General features: G+C 40.5%; 1 protein-coding gene across 1 annotated transcript; it reads left to right on the plus strand.

Moving 5' to 3' along the window:
• Window positions 1-424: 424 nt before the first annotated feature.
• On the plus strand, window positions 425-9345 carry LOC110540476 (G-protein coupled receptor 83-like). Its single transcript, XM_021627249.2, has 5 exons — window positions 425-1636; window positions 2255-2380; window positions 3442-3575; window positions 3973-4661; window positions 5473-9345. The coding sequence occupies exons 1-4, from the start codon at window positions 1190-1192 to the stop codon at window positions 4619-4621; spliced, it is 1356 nt and encodes a 451-aa protein (XP_021482924.1). The 5' UTR covers window positions 425-1189; the 3' UTR covers window positions 4622-4661; window positions 5473-9345.
• The last annotated feature ends 7610 nt before the right edge of the window (window positions 9346-16955 follow it).

The raw sequence follows: 16955 nt of genomic DNA on the forward strand, positions 1-16955 counted from the left end.
TCCCGAGGGACTCACCCTTTAAACAGCTGACTAACCTGACACAGTCTAATTTCCAAAAGTGTTACTTCCTGGGTGCCGAGAGTTCCCTGTTTCCAGAGGACAGGAGCAGATTTCCCTGGTCGGTGGCATGCAGTTTTGAGGCTAGCAAAGCAGAACATAGTGTTGAGCCCACTCCCAGATGACCCTTTCTTGCTTCTCTTAAACTAAACTTCCCTCTTCATTCTCCAGCTGCACTCTGCCGCTTTCTCTCTGTGAAACTCCCACATCTGGTGCAGGTCTTTCATATGGATCACTCTCCCCAGGCTTGGTGTTCCAGATGTGACTGCAGTCTCCACAGCCTCCATTCAGTACCTGTGTCACAGCTAGCCGGTACCTAGGAGGATGATACAGAAAAGAAACAGAAAGCAAGGGAAAGAGGAGATACGGAATTCAAATTATAGGCAGGGCCGTGTTAAAAGAAAAACCTATTAACAATAAATCCAGGCTTCCAACTGCAGGATTAGAAGAGGGAAAGCCAAGAGAGAGCAGCGAAAGGAGGGGCTTGAAACAGGAGCGACAAAGATTTTGCCAGCCTCTCAGACTCCCCAGCCTAGAAAGGACAGGGCGGGGGTTGGGGGAAAATTGAGTCGAGGCTCCCCATTGGCTCCAGAGCGGGCCCCTGGACTTTCTATAAAGGGCAGCTGCAGAAAGCCGGCTCTGCACGGGCTTGGAGCTAGAGTGGCAGTGCCTGACTCCGCCCTGCCTACAGCGCCAGCCAGCCTTGGACGGAAAGACTTACAGACTGATGACTGACTGAAGGCAAAAGAAATTGGGTCGAAGTAATCATTGGCAGCATGGAGGAGGATCTGTGCTTGAGCAAAGCCTGAAGCCATCTCCAGTTTGGAGCAGGTGCTGTGGGCACTCTCCAGGAGGAGCGTTTGCAGACAGCTTTCCCTGCACTCAGCTGCCCAGCTCTACGCACTTGCCCACCCTGAGCAGGTCCAGTCTTTTTTTTTCTTTTTTGGCATTTTTTTCCTGGCATTTCTTCCCTCTCCCTGCTCCAGACACCTTGGAGAGCACCTTATCAGTCTTGAGCTACAGGACACAGAATAGACTGCCTGTTTGTCTGTGGCCTCAACTTGCCCTCTCTTTTTTGAGAGCCTCCTGGGCAAGTAGCTCAGGGACCTTGCGGTCCACTGAAGGCACTGGGATGGATGCCCCAACCACAGAATTGCCCCAAGGGGCTTTCCAGAGTCCTGGTACCATGGACTACGGGGACGAGCTGACTCCAGAAGCTCTGAGTGTACCTAGTGGTTTTGATGACTTGATAACCTCCACCACCTCCCAGGTGCTTCAAGCTGCATCTGCGGTGGGGCGTGCTGGCATTCTGTCCACTAAGGATAAGTTGCCAGAAGCAGGTGACCTGGCCGACACATCAGGTCCCCTAGAATTGGAAATTGTATCCCAGGATGATCAGGTGCAATTCTGGTTAGTGGTAGGGTACACCATAGTGGTCTTTGCTGCCATCATAGGCAACTGGGTCTTAAACCACATAATTATGAAGTACAAGAGGGTACACACTGCCACCGGCCTCTTCGTTGTCAACATTTCGGTGACCAACATGATGCTTGCTCTTCTCAGCTCTCCCTTTACTATGGTAAGTTGGGGTACCAACGAGGGCAGCCGGGGAGCAGAGCAAGAGCTAAAGTAAAAATCTGTACTTGTAGCAGTGAATGTTGTGGTCAGAGGGAGGGAGAGTTATAAAGGATTGGTTTGGTTTGGACAACATTTTCATAGGAAATAGCATAGAAGCTGAGAAACATTGAAAAGAGCTTGGAAATGTGTTAGGAAGACTAGCAGGATAGCTGTTGCGTAGCTGAATTTATCTCTTGCCATGGCAGAGAGTGAGAGAGAATTGGGCTGCTCAGGGATGTAGTGGGACCTGTTGCTGGTGAGCTTTGGGTTAATGTGTGAATCCAAGTTTTTTCATACAGATTAACTCTGTTTCTCCACCTTTCAAATGTTCTGCATGAACCTGAAGATATTTAATATGTTTTTTGATTGATAGCCCTTCCATGTCTTCAAGTAGGGATGTTGTGTGGGAGAAAAATGTGATGAGCATGAGAACTGGAGTGTAAAAATATTTCTTTGCTTATTGAGAAAATTATACCAGTAGTTTGTTGAAGCAAGGAGACTTTTCTTAATGTGTGTTTTGAAGGTTTTGAGAGGGATGGACACAGAGTTCCTGTGCATCACCAAACCTTGTCTCCTACAGGTGCGCTATCTGTGTAATTCCTTGGTGTTTGGAAAGATGACATGTCACCTCAGTCGCTTTGCCCAGTACTCATGTGCCTATGTAACTGTGATGAGTATGGCAGCTATTTCTGTGGATCGACATCGGGTATGTGTGTTCCAGATCATGTAAAAGACTCTTCTCTTAGGTGTATGGAGACAAGTAAGGTTACAAATTATCTATAAAGATTTTCAAGTAATTAGGTCTACATACGTAAGTAAATGTTTATGTGTAATTTGAGGAGATTTAAAGAAGATGCAATACAGAACTTCACAAAATCAAATCTAATAAAAACGTGACCATCTTTTCTGTGGTGCAATGGGAACAAAGATGTGGCAATAAACACATGATACATGTTCTTCTTTGGAAAACATTTCCTGTTTGCTGCATTGCAGGACTGTCTAAAGGATGGAAGAGGGCAGAGACTAATGAATGTGGATGTAGTTTAGGTCTGATTGAGGATTTCTTCTGGAAGCTGGGAGTGACGTCTATGAGGAAGGATAGAGAAATTGAGTGGGGGTGGATAAAGACAGTCAAGGAATAAATAGCTAGGAGGATGGTTGAAGCTAATTAAAAGGAAGTGAGGCAAGGGATGAGAAGCTGAGTGGACTGCATAGTTGATCATTCAAGAGGGAGAAAGAAAATGAGTAGTATGAGAATAGAAAATGATTGAAGGGTATGTGGTTATATACAGATAATAGAAGTTATAGAATTATCTAAGTGGCAGAAAATAGGAGGGAACATTGAGCAAAGGAGCGAGGAAGGAAAGTGTGACGATGAATCAACATGGGGGAGGATGGGAGGATATAAGAAAGGCCAAGGAGCATGCCAGGTAGAAGGGTAGATGGGGAAATAGGTGGGTCACTTTTCCATCCAAAAAGAAAATAAGTCATACTACTGGACATCTGTCTACTTTCTAGCCAGAACTGTAGACAGAGGAACAGGAGCTCTAAAGTCAGTCCACTTGGGATTGCTGACTTCTTCAAATGTAGCAGTGCTGTACTTTCATGAAGCAAAATGGCACACGTATGTCAAGTGAACGAAGTCCACAAAGCACATTACCACCCACGTACCTTCAAGACTTTGTACCCTTTTATCAGAATAAGCAGTTTGTGGATGTCTAACTTGAATTTGAATTGTTAAACTGGGTGAGGTCATTTTCTTTCCAGGTGATGCTATATCCTTTGAAGGCCCGGATTAGCCCCATGCAAGGCAATGTTTGCATCATTATCATCTGGATTGTGAGCACCTGTGCTGCTTTGCCACATGCAGTTTACCAGAAGCTTTACCAAGTGGAAATTGGGTAATAAGAATGTGGGAAAAGATGGTGGCTGTTATTCTAACAACCCATGGCCTTGGAAGTCATAAGGAATGCTGTAGGAGTTAGGTGCTAGAATATGTACATTCCAAAATATAGATAGAAAAAATAAACTTCTCTAAACTGTATTTTTTTTTCATTATTTTCCCTATATTTCTCATGACAGGTGGTTACAATTTCTATCTTTGAGGCCTCGTTTTCCTATAAGGAAACGAGGAGTCTGAATCAGTTGAATCCCAGTCCTTCTGGTTTTATGATCAATACAGACACAACACAAATAATAAATACATCTCCACCTTAAGACCTAATTGCCACACAATTTGATGTGGGCCTTAAGAAAAGACTAAATCAATGATTTTGATTTCTTTCTCTCATAACCTAGAAACACAACTGAGGAATCGGCTTGCCTCCCAAGTTTCCCATATACTTCAAAATCCACATGGAAATACCTTGACCTGGGCACCTTTCTGCTCTTTTTCATCTTGCCTTTGCTGGTGCTGGTGGGTGTCTATGGCCATGTGGCTAAAAAGCTATGGATCCATGATGCTGTTGATGACATCAATATCCACACTTACATCTGCCAGCGTGGGAAGAAGAAGCAGACCCTGAAGATGCTGATGACAGTAGTGCTTCTCTATGCTATCAGCTGGCTCCCCCTTAACATCTACCTGGTACTACTGTCCAGTGAATCCATCTCAAGCCACAATGGTCTCTACTTTTTCCTCCACTGGCTAGCAATTAGTAGTTCCTGCTACAATCCCTATATCTATTGCTGGCTCAGTGATAGCTTTCGCATTGAAGTTCAGAAGGTCATTATGGAAATCCAGAAGATGTTTTTAGATAAAATCAGCCGCCTCAGGGGAGAGCATCGCCGACTGAGCTCTGTATCTCATACCCACCCACCTGCTTCTGTGGATCCCAATCCAGGAGTGCCCAAATTCCCACGATTCAAAGATTTTGATGAGCTGCCCAGTCCCCCTCCCTCTCCAGCAGTGGAAATCTCCTTTCTCCACGCAATGCCTAGAGTTTAAGCTGCCCAGACCGCAAGTGACTATCAGTAAAATATTTAAGGTATTATAAGATCACAAAAACTAGAATTCATTAATTTCTCATGTGTTTACATAGAAGGAGGGAATAATATTAGAGGGATGAGGGTCATGTGAACTAATGTACTTATTCACTTGAATTTCCTTTTCCCTAGTTTTATGCCTGTTCCTCTTTCATGTTTTTTGTTCCCCCTCCAAATCGAATACACTGAGAATAGTTGATCATCAGGTATTTATTTCTCTGTCCCTCAAAGAAAATTCTTTCTGAGTTGGGGTTTTTAGAACTCTATCTCTATTTCTGTCCATCAGCCTCCTTTTATGTTTTTGAGACCACCCGGATATTGTGCTTTTCCACAGATAATGCAAGCTTCAGGAGCCCTTTGAGCCACCAGATATTATTATTTATATTTTATTCAGATGTACAGGAGACTGATTTTATTATTTTGTTCCCATGGAAATGCTAGGAGACTAATGTATCATCTCTGAAGTTTCACTGGGTACTCTGGGAACTTAAGGTATATTGTAAGTGCAAGTTCTTAGTTGTATCTTTTCTCCAGTGGTAGTGAGGATGGGGAATGTCACAGATACCCAGGAATAGATAAGGCAATGAAATGTAATCAGAGTTATTTTCCCAGGTTGCTGTACAATTTAGAAATAACTTCCATCTTAATTCCAAGAAAAATCAAAGTGCCCAAGTTCACACTTCCAAATCCCAAACCTCCTCCATGTTTCTGACTATACATTTAGTTTCCAACTTTGTTTCATGTAAATGTGTACTTTTGTCTTTCTTTTTCTGGAAAAAGTAGAAAATGTTTTAATTATCCTTGTCTCTTTAGCTTATGGAAAATTTCAACTCAACAGAAGAGAGGAGGAGGAGGAGGAGGAGGAGGAGGAGGAGGAGGAAGAAGAAGAAGAAGAAGAAGAAGAAGAAGGAGAAGAAGAAGAAGAAGGAGAAGAAGAAGGAGAAGAAGAAGGAGAAGAAGAAGAAGGGATACCTGTCCTTTCACTGCCATTAGTCTGGATACAATGTTATTAACATTCTTTGGACAGCATCCATGATTGCATGTATCAAGATGATACCAGAATGAGAATCGAACTTGTGGTCCTCCTCAGTTTCCTCTCTTCTTCTTTGCCTCTTCCTCAGTATCCTTGGCCTCCCCCTGGTCTTTCCTTACCCCTTCCTAACCTTTGTCCATTTCTTCTTGTTTGTTCCTGTTCCGACTTCTATTCATCCTTCTCCTCTTTCATTTCCTTCTCTACTTCCATCTCTTTTTCACTCTTGTCTTTCTTTCTGTTATAAAAATCTCAACAATAACAAGTTATTCAGTCTCTACTGAGATATCTCCTGGTTGGTAAGGTATGGACAGATTTTTAGGATCAGGAAATGAGGTGATGAGAGTCAGCCTTCAGCTATTCTGTTTTCACTTAGTGAAAAGATGTGGTTTTCTGGGGGGTTCAGAACTTCAAAAGTTTCTAGCAAATGACCATACTTGCTATAGTGTTGTATCCCTTTTTAGATCAAGGACAAATTTGGACAAAGACATAATTCAAGTTTAAATCACTTTCTTTCCATTGCCTTTTTTATGTGTTCTTTTAATCCTTTAAATCTAATCCATGGCCCCTGTCCTATCATTAATACCCCAATTACAAAACAATTAAAGTGTATGAATACATATTTGGAGTAGCTTTAGGCTGAAAACATAAGGGAATCTTATATTGTGATCATTATAAACTGCCAATCCACCTGTGATCTCCTTTTGGCTTTTGTGAGTCCTACTTTTGTGAGTAGTGAGCTCTGCTTGTGTGTTTTCCAAATACGCTATGTAAATACTTATGATTACCTTAAGGACAGATATATGTATTTCCTTTTCACTCACCATTTGGTACAATAGATATTTCCCAGGATAATGGACTGTCTGCTTATGGTTCTGCCTCCCCACATGGAGAAGGCAAAGTTGAATTTTGCTTGAGAAAGCCATGTTTATTAGAAGCATTGTCCCTAGCTCTGATAGCCTTCTTCTCCAGTTTAGACTTAGGAGAAATTTGGATAAAAGGGCTTATCGTTGTAAGTTAAATGAGTATTGTGCTATTATACTTTAACCTAGTATTCCACCCTTCTTAAGAAAGCACTTCCCCACCCCTATCCCTATTCTATACAAAGAATCAAATTTCTTTCACCCCCAGTAAGGTTTGGAATCTGGAATGTTCCATGCTTGACAGATAATCCAACTTCAATGTTTGCTGCTGACTTGGCTGGTAACTCTACAGACCCAGAACATTATACAATAGTTTTGGTGATTTATGGAAGTTTGACGAGTTAGGCATAGAAACTTCATGTGGGCCTTTGTTTAGACATTTTCCGGCAGCAACTGATCTGAATTCAGTACCCAGCCAAGTCTGAGGGTGCTACCATTGTAAGAAGTTTCTGGCTGAAGGGCTCATTTGGTTGGAACATGGTGATAATGAGCTCTAGATCCTAGGCTCTAACCCATGTGCAGCCATTTAGCTCTGTGGGTTCAGGAGTAGTGCTAAAGAACTGTGGTTACATGGTTTCAATACAAAGACTGCACCACTCACCCTAGCCACTCTTTTTCCTAACAACATTTATCAGCCCCCTGGAAGGCCCAGGAAAACTGTTGTGTAAATATTACTGCAAAATTTGTTTTCACTTCTGGAGACAACAGTTTATAGTACATCCCTTACTGGCTGTGTGTTAGTAGTGTCAAATAATTAAGAAGGCATCACTTTTGAAATGTTTAAATGAACAAAGAGAGCATAGCAGAAATGACTGACAAGAATAATTGCTAAATTCTCCCCTTTTACAAATTCAAATGCATGTGTTACATGTGTTAAATACCAAGACACTGTATCTCGGTACAAGGTAGGTTATTTGGAGAAATGCTTTGACGAGAGTAAGCTCTACATGTAGTCTGTCTGATATTCAAACTTAAAAGGGAAATTTGGAGTGGGGAATTCCTCTTTTGGCATAGTTATCTGGGATGCTGGTAATCATGTTTTGGTCACTGTATATGTGACATACACATTCTTTCTCTCGTGTTTTGAGCTTATATACGCTTTCAGTGTAAAATTCTGTGTATCTTATGAATTAAGGTATCTTTCCGCACTGTCACATGTAATTCTAGAAATGCATATGGACAGTAGCATAAATATATAAGTACATACACATATACAGTATAGCATATTAGCACACATAATCTACCACAACTTTCTTGATTCTAAAGAATGTCAAAACATCTAGACTCTGAGGCAAAGTTTCACTGATGGACATACTGTTGTCATCTACTACACATGGTGAAAAAAAGGAAATACACCAGATATGATCTATATGAGATTAAAAGTGACGTTGTTTAGACTGATACTTCTTCTTCACAGACTTGTATGTGTCTATTTCAAACTTATTTCCCTTATAATAGTGATAGTAATATCTTGTGTGCAACTTTGTATATAATTCTCAAAATAAGATCTTATGATATTTATCAACAAGTATTCATTTTCAAGATTTTACTCTGCATTGAAAAACTAAACACCGTTGAGGGGGATTATTTAAATTTTCAGCTTCAGATACGGAGTTCTTGCAGTTTAGAATATGCTTGTTAATAAAGAAAAGATGAGCCTTATCTGGCTGCTCAAGGTGCACATGGAGGAAACAGTGTAGATTAGCCTGGTAAGATTTTCATGACGTAATATATGCAGGCCCCAGTGAAAGTATCTGTGAGCAGATTTATGCAAATTAATGTATGTTAATTGGATTAGTTGAAATGTAACATCTAGAATGAATTTCCTGTTCTTTCGTGATGAGACCTCCTGGAAATAAAGTTTTCCAGTTTATTTTTATAGAAAGATCTTAGAAGGCACTTAATACAGAGATACTGTGCCTCATGGCTTTTGATTTCTAAGATTTTCCAGTCAGTGGCAGGAAGTCTGTGTTAAAAGTTGAGAAAGTGACTACTGAATTTGTAATTTTATAAAAGAGGCTGTCACTCCTTTTGTATCTGTAACTTAATGCAGAGGACATTCTGTGTAAAAACTATTCAGAAATAAAAATATCTAAATACAAAAAAAAAAAAAAAACAGAAAAAAAGTCTTTAAACGTAGAATCTATATTGTGGTTAGTAAAATTTTATCCATCACCTGGGTGAGCAGTATCCCTCCCCCTTGAACTGTAACTGAACTTGATGATACTTTAATGGCTTTCAGCTTTTCAGCTTTGCTCACATGCTTCGTGAAACTATGGAAAATATTCAAAATACATAGGCGTATTACACACTTGCTACTTGATTCAAACCTAGCAGTGATATGGACTGTGTGGAACGACACCTTCTGGGAGAAAGAATGTGACAATGTCAAACTCTACTCAAATGACAGAGGAAATGAGGCTCCCTGAAGTGATATTGATGAATTACATCTTGACAAAAGGAATGAAGGAAGTCTTACCATGCTACAACAGGAGAATGAACATTATTCCTACCATTATGCTTGTTACTTATTTACTTGTCTCTGTTGCTTTAAATATTATCTATTAATGTTGTTATTTCTCTCTACCCTAATTTAATGTTTGGCTATGTATTCTATACCGAAGAGAGGAGGGGCCAAAGGGGAAGGGGTATTGTGGTTGTAGGGGTATGGAACTAGTAGTAGATTAAGACATATATATTTACATAAATGTGTACTAAATAAAACTATTTGTTCATGCATTTCTGATCTCTTCTTGTAGATCTACTGGGAAAAGGGCAAAAGATGGGGGGAGACATTTGGGATGGTGGTTACTTGTGATCCTCAGTGGATCATTAGCTAAAGTTAACATTTAAACTTTTCCATGTGATCAACATATGGGCATGAAAGTATAAGTGGATGGGGAGAAGGTATAGCATAAAAGCAAACCCTTTTTTAAAATTTTTTATTTAACTTTTATTAATTACACTTTATTCCTTTTGAATCCCCCCATAAGCCCCTCCCTTCTCCCCTCCCTGTCCAACCCTCTCCCCCTTTCTGCATGCATGCCTCTCCCCAAGTCCACTGATAGGGGAGATCCTCCTCTCCTTCTTTCTGATTTTTTTTTTTTTTTGTTCTTCTCAATGCAGTTTATTCAGGAACCTTGAACAATCTTCTGACCCTGGGGAAAGCCAGCCCACAGCTTAAATAGCCTCTGGGTAGCCAACCCCAGCGTGCCTCGTGGGCAATGCAGATAGGTCCACATACACGGAAGCAAGCCAGATCCTCAGCCTTAGTCAAATATGGAGTTGTTTGTGACAGAGAGCACTCACCATCGGGAAGGTGGAAGGCAGAAACCAGCTCCATCTTTAAGGCACGGCATTACGCAGCTCTCTACAGTTACCCCTTTTTGTTTTAGACGCATCAGGCAAGAGTAGAGGTCTGATCTCTGATATTAGAAATAAATTGGGACTTTGTACAGATGTTCATTTAGGTGTCATCCACCCAAAGAGCATCAGACCCGTCCGATACCTTTTTCTCAGAGGCGGGACCTGGGGCATCAACCCGCATGCAATCAGACATGCTCTTCTCTGGGTCCAAAGCGGCTGACCCTGAGTGCAGTGCTTAGCCTCGCATCCTGAGCGTAACATTTTAGCTTTTTATGATAGCCAACCATGCTTGGGGAGACTGTCCTGCTTCAATGGCTGTAAAGGCCTGAATGATCATGGCTGCATTACGCTGTTGTGAGACTCTAATCTTGCATATACACCACAGGCAAACCAAGGAGACCAACACCTGAAGGCCTACTAATGCTCCCATGCCCGCCCATTCCTTCAGATGATTCATGGCTGCAGCAATCCATGATGATAATCCTGTGGCTAGTCCTGCGTCCACTCTGGTAGAATTTGCCATAACAATGGCCACTCTCAGCTGCTCCATCATAGTATCGAATTCTTCAGTCCAATTACCTAAAATATAGCTTGACAATTGTTTAGACAGATTTGCAGCACAGGAAAAATTCTCATGTTGTATGCTAGTGACACAAAGTCCAGCATACTTCCATTGACAACCAAGTTGAGCGATTTGCCATAGGGTATCAATTTGCTCCTGCACGAGGTCAATCCTCTGATTGAACACCATCAAGTCTCCTTTTAGTTTAGCATTAATTCCTTTTTGTACATCTAAAGCATGAGCTACATTGGCTAAAAGATTATTTAGGGTCTGAGCAGTCTGGCTAATGCTGCGGTGGTAGCTCCAACAGCTGCCAATGAGATGGCAGTAACAATGGAGGCTGTAATTCCAAGATCCCTTTTCTGTCTGAAGAGAGTCGTAGTGTGAGGGGCATCAATGGGCACAGGTACCCAGCGAGGCATGGGAGTAACCAGGGCATACCTAAATTCACTAGCATTCCAGCATTGGGCAAAAAAAGCAAGTATCATTACCACAATTACTTGGCTCTATCTGGCTAACAATGAATAAAAATGGGGGTTATAAACAAACAGGTGTGGACTTATAGTCAATTTACATGGAGCACGTCTCGCCCCTGGGGGCAATGGTCTCCTGAACCTACTCAGACCTCAGACACCACCACTGCTAGTTCTAGAACTGATGCAGGATGTACCAACGAGGGGGTTAAGGCTTCTCAAAAGCCTTTTATCTCTTTGATATAAAAGCTTCAGGGTGAGCAAAGGAGACAATTCGTCTTAGGAGAAAATGTGTAAAAAACACTAGAAGTTCTGATTTTGGAACCAGGAAAGTATGCTGGCATGTTAGTATGAAGGGATGAGTAGAAGAAAAGAGTACAAGAATGGGTGTGTCAAGGCCAGAATACTGCAAACCGGGAAGATGCCTCTCTTGGTAAAGCCAAATACAGAACTTGAAAAGTTTATCATTCTTCTAAGTTAGCTGTTCTCAAGCTGTATGTTGTGACCCCTGAATATCAGATATTTACATTATAATCCATAACAGTAGCAATATTACAGTTATGAAGTAGCAACAAAAATAATTTTATGGCTAGGCTTGCCACAACTGTATAAAAGGATTGCAGCTTTAGGAAGGTGAGAACCACTGCTCTAAGCATATTTTGCTTGAAATGTCACTACAACTTAACACAGTAGCCCTTAGAGATTGTAAGATTCTCTTCTGTATGCTCGAATCCTTTAATAGTTGGTAGGCTTATTCAAAGACCCAGTCTATCTCAGATACATTAAAGGAGAACAACAAAAGAATAAACAACACAGAATGCAAAAATCATAAATATGTTTTAACAAATTTCAAGGTTTTACAGTTTTAGGGTTCTAGCAAATTCTAACCCCAGGACCAATTCTGTTTATTTTCTGCGCATAGTAACTTTTTAGATGCTTGTTCATTTTCTAATGACAGAAAGCAAGAAGGGATGTGAATTTGGGAATGTGGGGATATGGGGAGAATCTGGGAAGAGTTGATGGAGGGGGAGCTATAATCAGAATATATTTTATGAAAAAAAATGTCTGTTTTGGTAAAAATTATTTGAGATAGTATGGTTGCTTTTTTGAAGATTATTTTTTATTTAAGTCTATATGTTTGTGTTTATGTGTGGGTTTGTGCAGGTGAATACGGTGTGAGATGAAGGCAGAAGAAGATTTGGGATAGGTAGTTGTGAGCTCCTAACATGCTTGCAGGCAACAGAACTGTAGTCCTTTGTAAGTGAGGTCAGTGCTCTTAACTGCTGAGCCATCTCATTAGCCTCATGGTGGTTAATTTTAAATGTTTATTTTCTGAAATTTGTATCACCTGGGAAGAGAACCCGAATAAGGAAAAATCTAAATTAGTTTGGCCTATGGAAGACTGTCATGATTGTTGATAGGGTTGAGAAGACCAACACTGAGTGTGGACATCACCAGTTCACAGTCTGGGCCTGTAACTGTAAGAGAAGAAAGCTACCTGAGCATTAGCACTGAGCAAACTGGCAGCTTGACTATTTGCTTCTCTCCTCTCTTGACAGTGGATGTGGTGTGACCTGTTGTCTAGTCTGCTTTTGTAACTTCACGAAGCAATGGACTGTAACCTTGAATTTTAGGCCAAATTAAGTTTTCCCTACCCTGTGTTGTTGTTGTTATTGTTTTCGTAAGGATATTTTATCACAAGAAAAGAAATGAAACTGGAACAGATTAATAACATCAAAATCTAGTTTAACTTAGGTAGCTTTACCAACATTTCCTATGTCCTAGCTTCTGTCTCTCTGTCTTACTTTTGCTTGAAAGTTTTTAGAATTTTTAGATATTTTCTGTCACTATAGTAATAAATACTTTACAAAGTCAACCTATGAAGAAAATATATCTTACAAAAATAAAACTTATAGTTTTGAATGGTTAAAAATCCAAACGGTAAAATGTCTGCTACATCAAGGACTACACTACGGCTATTGGATGGTAAAGAGTGTGGACAGAAATGATCACACTCAAAAAAGCAGAGGGTGAGAGAGAAACCTATACTATCCAGTTTCTGGCAAGAACTAATAATCAATCATAGGCAAGCTAAGTTAAATCTTTTCTAAAGGCAATGACTCTACAAAGACCTAAAGGGATTCCAGTAGGTTCTACCTCTTAAGTATTCCTTTACCTAAGCCCCAATCTTTAAATATCCTGCATTCTAGAAACCTTTGAGGGTTGCGCAAACCATATGGAAACTCTCAGGATATTGAATTTTTATGCATCCCTACACCGATATTCCTCCTATCCAGTCAACAAATATGATGTATCTTTGCAGGATTTTAACGTATCCTGCCTTTGTAGTCTCCTCAATCAGAGATTCTTAAACTTTTCCCTGAGAAAATTTTCCCTGAGAAATTTTCACACAATCTCTGGTATGTAGGTACACAAAACGAGCTTGTAAACCAGATTTTACTGATAATAAATTAGGCATGATTTTGCATTTTAACTACATTTTTGTTGTTGTTGTTGCATTTTCAGAAGAATTTAGTGTTACCGATTTTTTTCACAACCCTAAAATTTAATTTTGTGGCAACATATGTGGTCACAACCTCATTTGAGATATTCTGATTTCTACTCCACTTAGAGAAGTAGGTTAGCCAACTGTAGATATTTACTTTTTCCTCTACTCTTCCAAATCCAATCCCAGTGTCTCACCCCCAGCCTTGCAGCAGACTGACCACCTGCTGCAGTATCAGACCCTTCCCCTCCCCCAATCCTTAGGGGATCACATAGATCTTTCTTTCCAAACTTTCCTCTCCCTATTCCTCATTTGATACCAGTCCCCAATTTAAATAGCCATTCCCTAGGAGCCCACAGGCTTCTCAGGCCAGGGAATCAGCCTAACTGTTGATTTTTACCACTCCCTCCTCCAAATCCAGTCCTCCAATCTATCCTCATCTCTGTAGCAAAGCAGATGCTGTGGTTTCCTTCTCCTCTATTCCCTCATCCTCAGCAGATCATTCAGATCATCTCCTCAAAACTTTTCCCCCAGTCATCCTGTAATTTCAACCCCCAACTCAAGCAAGCATCCCCTGGGAAGCTACCAGTAAGGCCAGATAGAGAAACAAGTAGACCAGCAAAGCAGGTAGGCAACCTTCATAACTCCACTCTCCGTCTTCTATTCCATACCCAATCCTCCAGTCTCATCCCCAGCTCTGTAACAGAGCATCTTCTAGTGTATCTTCCAACTCTCTGTTTCTATTCCTCAAGGGACTAAGCAGATACTGCTCAAAAATCCTGCTTTCCTTCTCTCCTATGGACTCCCTTGGTATTCACCACCTAGTCCATCTCCATTGCAATGTGCCAGATATCAATACCTAGGAACTTATTTTACCTCCAGTGTCCACACCTATCAGGATTGAGGAAGAATTTCCTCCCAGGCAACACACTGCCCCCACACCCTTCTAAGAAGCAGAGAGGATAATGCAAACCAAAGAACAATATACTCAACCAACAAAGATAGGACCAAATATTACTGCCTAACATTGCAATCTTTCCAAACTCAGTTGCATAGACACCAGCATAGAACATAGTCAATAATATCCAAGATAAAATATCTCCACTAGAGCCAAGCAAACTTACCACTGTAGGCCCTGAGAATTACAAGACAGCTAAAGCACAAGAAAAAGATGCTAAATTTCTTTTATTAATATGATGCAAGTCCTTAAAGAGGAAATGAATAAACTCCTTAGAGAAATCTACAAACATTGGAAAGAAATGAATAATAGAATTCAAGACCTGAAAGTGGAAATAGAATCAATAAAAACAAAACTGAAGAAAATCTGGAAATGAAAAAATTAGGGACTCAAACTGGAAACTTAGAGCCAAGATTCACCAACAGAATATAAAAGATGGAAGAGAGAATCTCAGGCATTGAAGACATGATAGAAGAAATAGACACTTTGGTCAAAAGAAATGTTAACCTTAATGAACATTAAAAAAATCTGAGACACCATGAAAAGAACAAACCTAAGAATAATAAAAACAGGAGAATAAACTTAGGTAAAAGGCACAGGAAATATTGTCAACAAAACCATAAATATATTTTTTTTTCTAACCTAAAGGAGATGCCTATCAAGATAAAAGAAGCATATGGAATACTAAGTAGACTGGAGGAGAAAAGAAATTTTCTCAACACATAATAATCAAGCAAAGGATACCGTCATCAAAACAAAACGACTGCCTACAGATTGGGAAAGAAGCTTCACTAACCCTTTATCTGACAGAGGACTGATATCCAGTATATACAAAGAACTAAAGAAGCTGAAAAGCAGCAAACCAAGTAATCCAATTAAAAAATGGGGAACAGAGCTAAACAGAGAATTCTTGACAGAGGAATATCGAATGGCAGAAAAACACTTAAAGAAATGCTCATCCTCATTAGCCATCAGGGAAATGCAAATCAAAACAACCCTGAGATACCACTTTACACCCATCAGAATGGCCAAGATGAAAAACTCAAGCAACAACACATGCTGGAGAGGTTGTGGAGAAAGGGAAACCCTCCTCCACTGCTGGTGGGAATGTAAACTGGTACAACCACTCTGGAAAGCTATCTGGCGCTTTCTAAGACAATTAGGAATAGTGCTTCCTCAAGACCCAGCTATACCACTGCTACGTATATACCCAAAGTTCGTTCAAGTACACAAAAGGGATACTTGCTCAACCATGTTTATAGCAGCTTTATTTGTAATAGCCAGAACCTGGAAACAACCCAGATGTCCATCAACGGAGGAATGGGTACAGAAATTGTGGTATTTTTACACAATGGAATACTACTCAGCAATCAAAAAGGAGGAAATCATGAAATTTGCAGGCAAATGGAGGGATCAAGAAAAGATCATTCTGAGTGAAATATCCCAGAAGGAGAAAGACAAACACGGTATATACTCACTTATATAGACCTATAAGATATGATAAACATAATGAAATCTATACACCTAAAAAAGATAATCAATTGAGCGGACATGGGGTAAGATCCTCGTTTAGAAAGACAGATGGGATGTGCATTGAACGTATGACAGGAGTCTACTGAGCACATCTGAAAGACTCTAACTAGCAGTGTTTTCAAAGCAAAGATTCATGACCAAACCTTTGGCAGAGTACAGGGAATCATAAGAAAGAAGGGGAGTTAGTCTGATGGGGAAAGGATAGGAGCTCCACAAGGACCAAATATATCTGGGCACAGGGTCTTTTCTGAGACTGACATTCAACCGAGGACCATGTATGGATATAACCTAGAACCTCCGCTCAGATGTAGCCTGTGGTAGCTCAGTAACCAATTGGTTTCCCAAAGTAAGGGGAACAAGGACTATTTCTAACAGGAACTCAATGACTGGCTCTTTGGCCTCCCACCCCGAAAGGGAGGAGCAGTCCTGTTAGGCCACAGAGGAGGGCTTTGCAGCCAGTCCTGAAGATACCTGATAAAACAGGATCAGATGAATGGGGAGGAGGTCCCCCCATCAGTGGACTTGGAAAGGGGCACAGTGGAGATGAAGGAGGGAGGGAGGGACTGGGAGGGAATGAGGGATCGGGACACGGCTGGGATACAGAGTTAATAAAATGTAACTGATAAAAAAAATAATAATAAAATAAAAAAGATAAAAAAAATAATCAAAGCACTAAACATACAAAAGAAATAAAGAATATTAAAAGGTGCAAGGTGTAGGGACCAAGTGACATATGAAGACAGACCTATTAGATTACGCCAAACTTCTTGGAGACTCTAAAATCCAGAAGGGTTTTAGACAGATATGCTGCAGACTCTAGAGACCACAAATGGTAGCCCACACTAGTATACCCAGCAATTCCTTCAATCATCATAGATAGAGAAAATAAGAAATTCCACAACAAAAGCAATTTGATCCAATATCTATCCACAAATTCAGTCTAAT

The sequence above is a fragment of the Meriones unguiculatus genome, chromosome X (genome assembly GCF_030254825.1).
Source record: "Meriones unguiculatus strain TT.TT164.6M chromosome X, Bangor_MerUng_6.1, whole genome shotgun sequence".
NCBI classification, from domain to species: Eukaryota; Metazoa; Chordata; class Mammalia; order Rodentia; family Muridae; genus Meriones; species Meriones unguiculatus.

Coding starts and splice junctions, on each gene's coding strand:
- LOC110540476 (XM_021627249.2), top strand. CDS start 1,190: ATGGATGCCCCAACCACAGAATTGCCCCAAGGGGCTTTCCAGAGTCCT. Junction 1,637..2,254: donor TCAGCTCTCCCTTTACTATG/GTAAGTTGGGGT, acceptor TGTCTCCTACAG/GTGCGCTATCTGTGTAATTC. Junction 2,381..3,441: donor TTTCTGTGGATCGACATCGG/GTATGTGTGTTC, acceptor TTTTCTTTCCAG/GTGATGCTATATCCTTTGAA.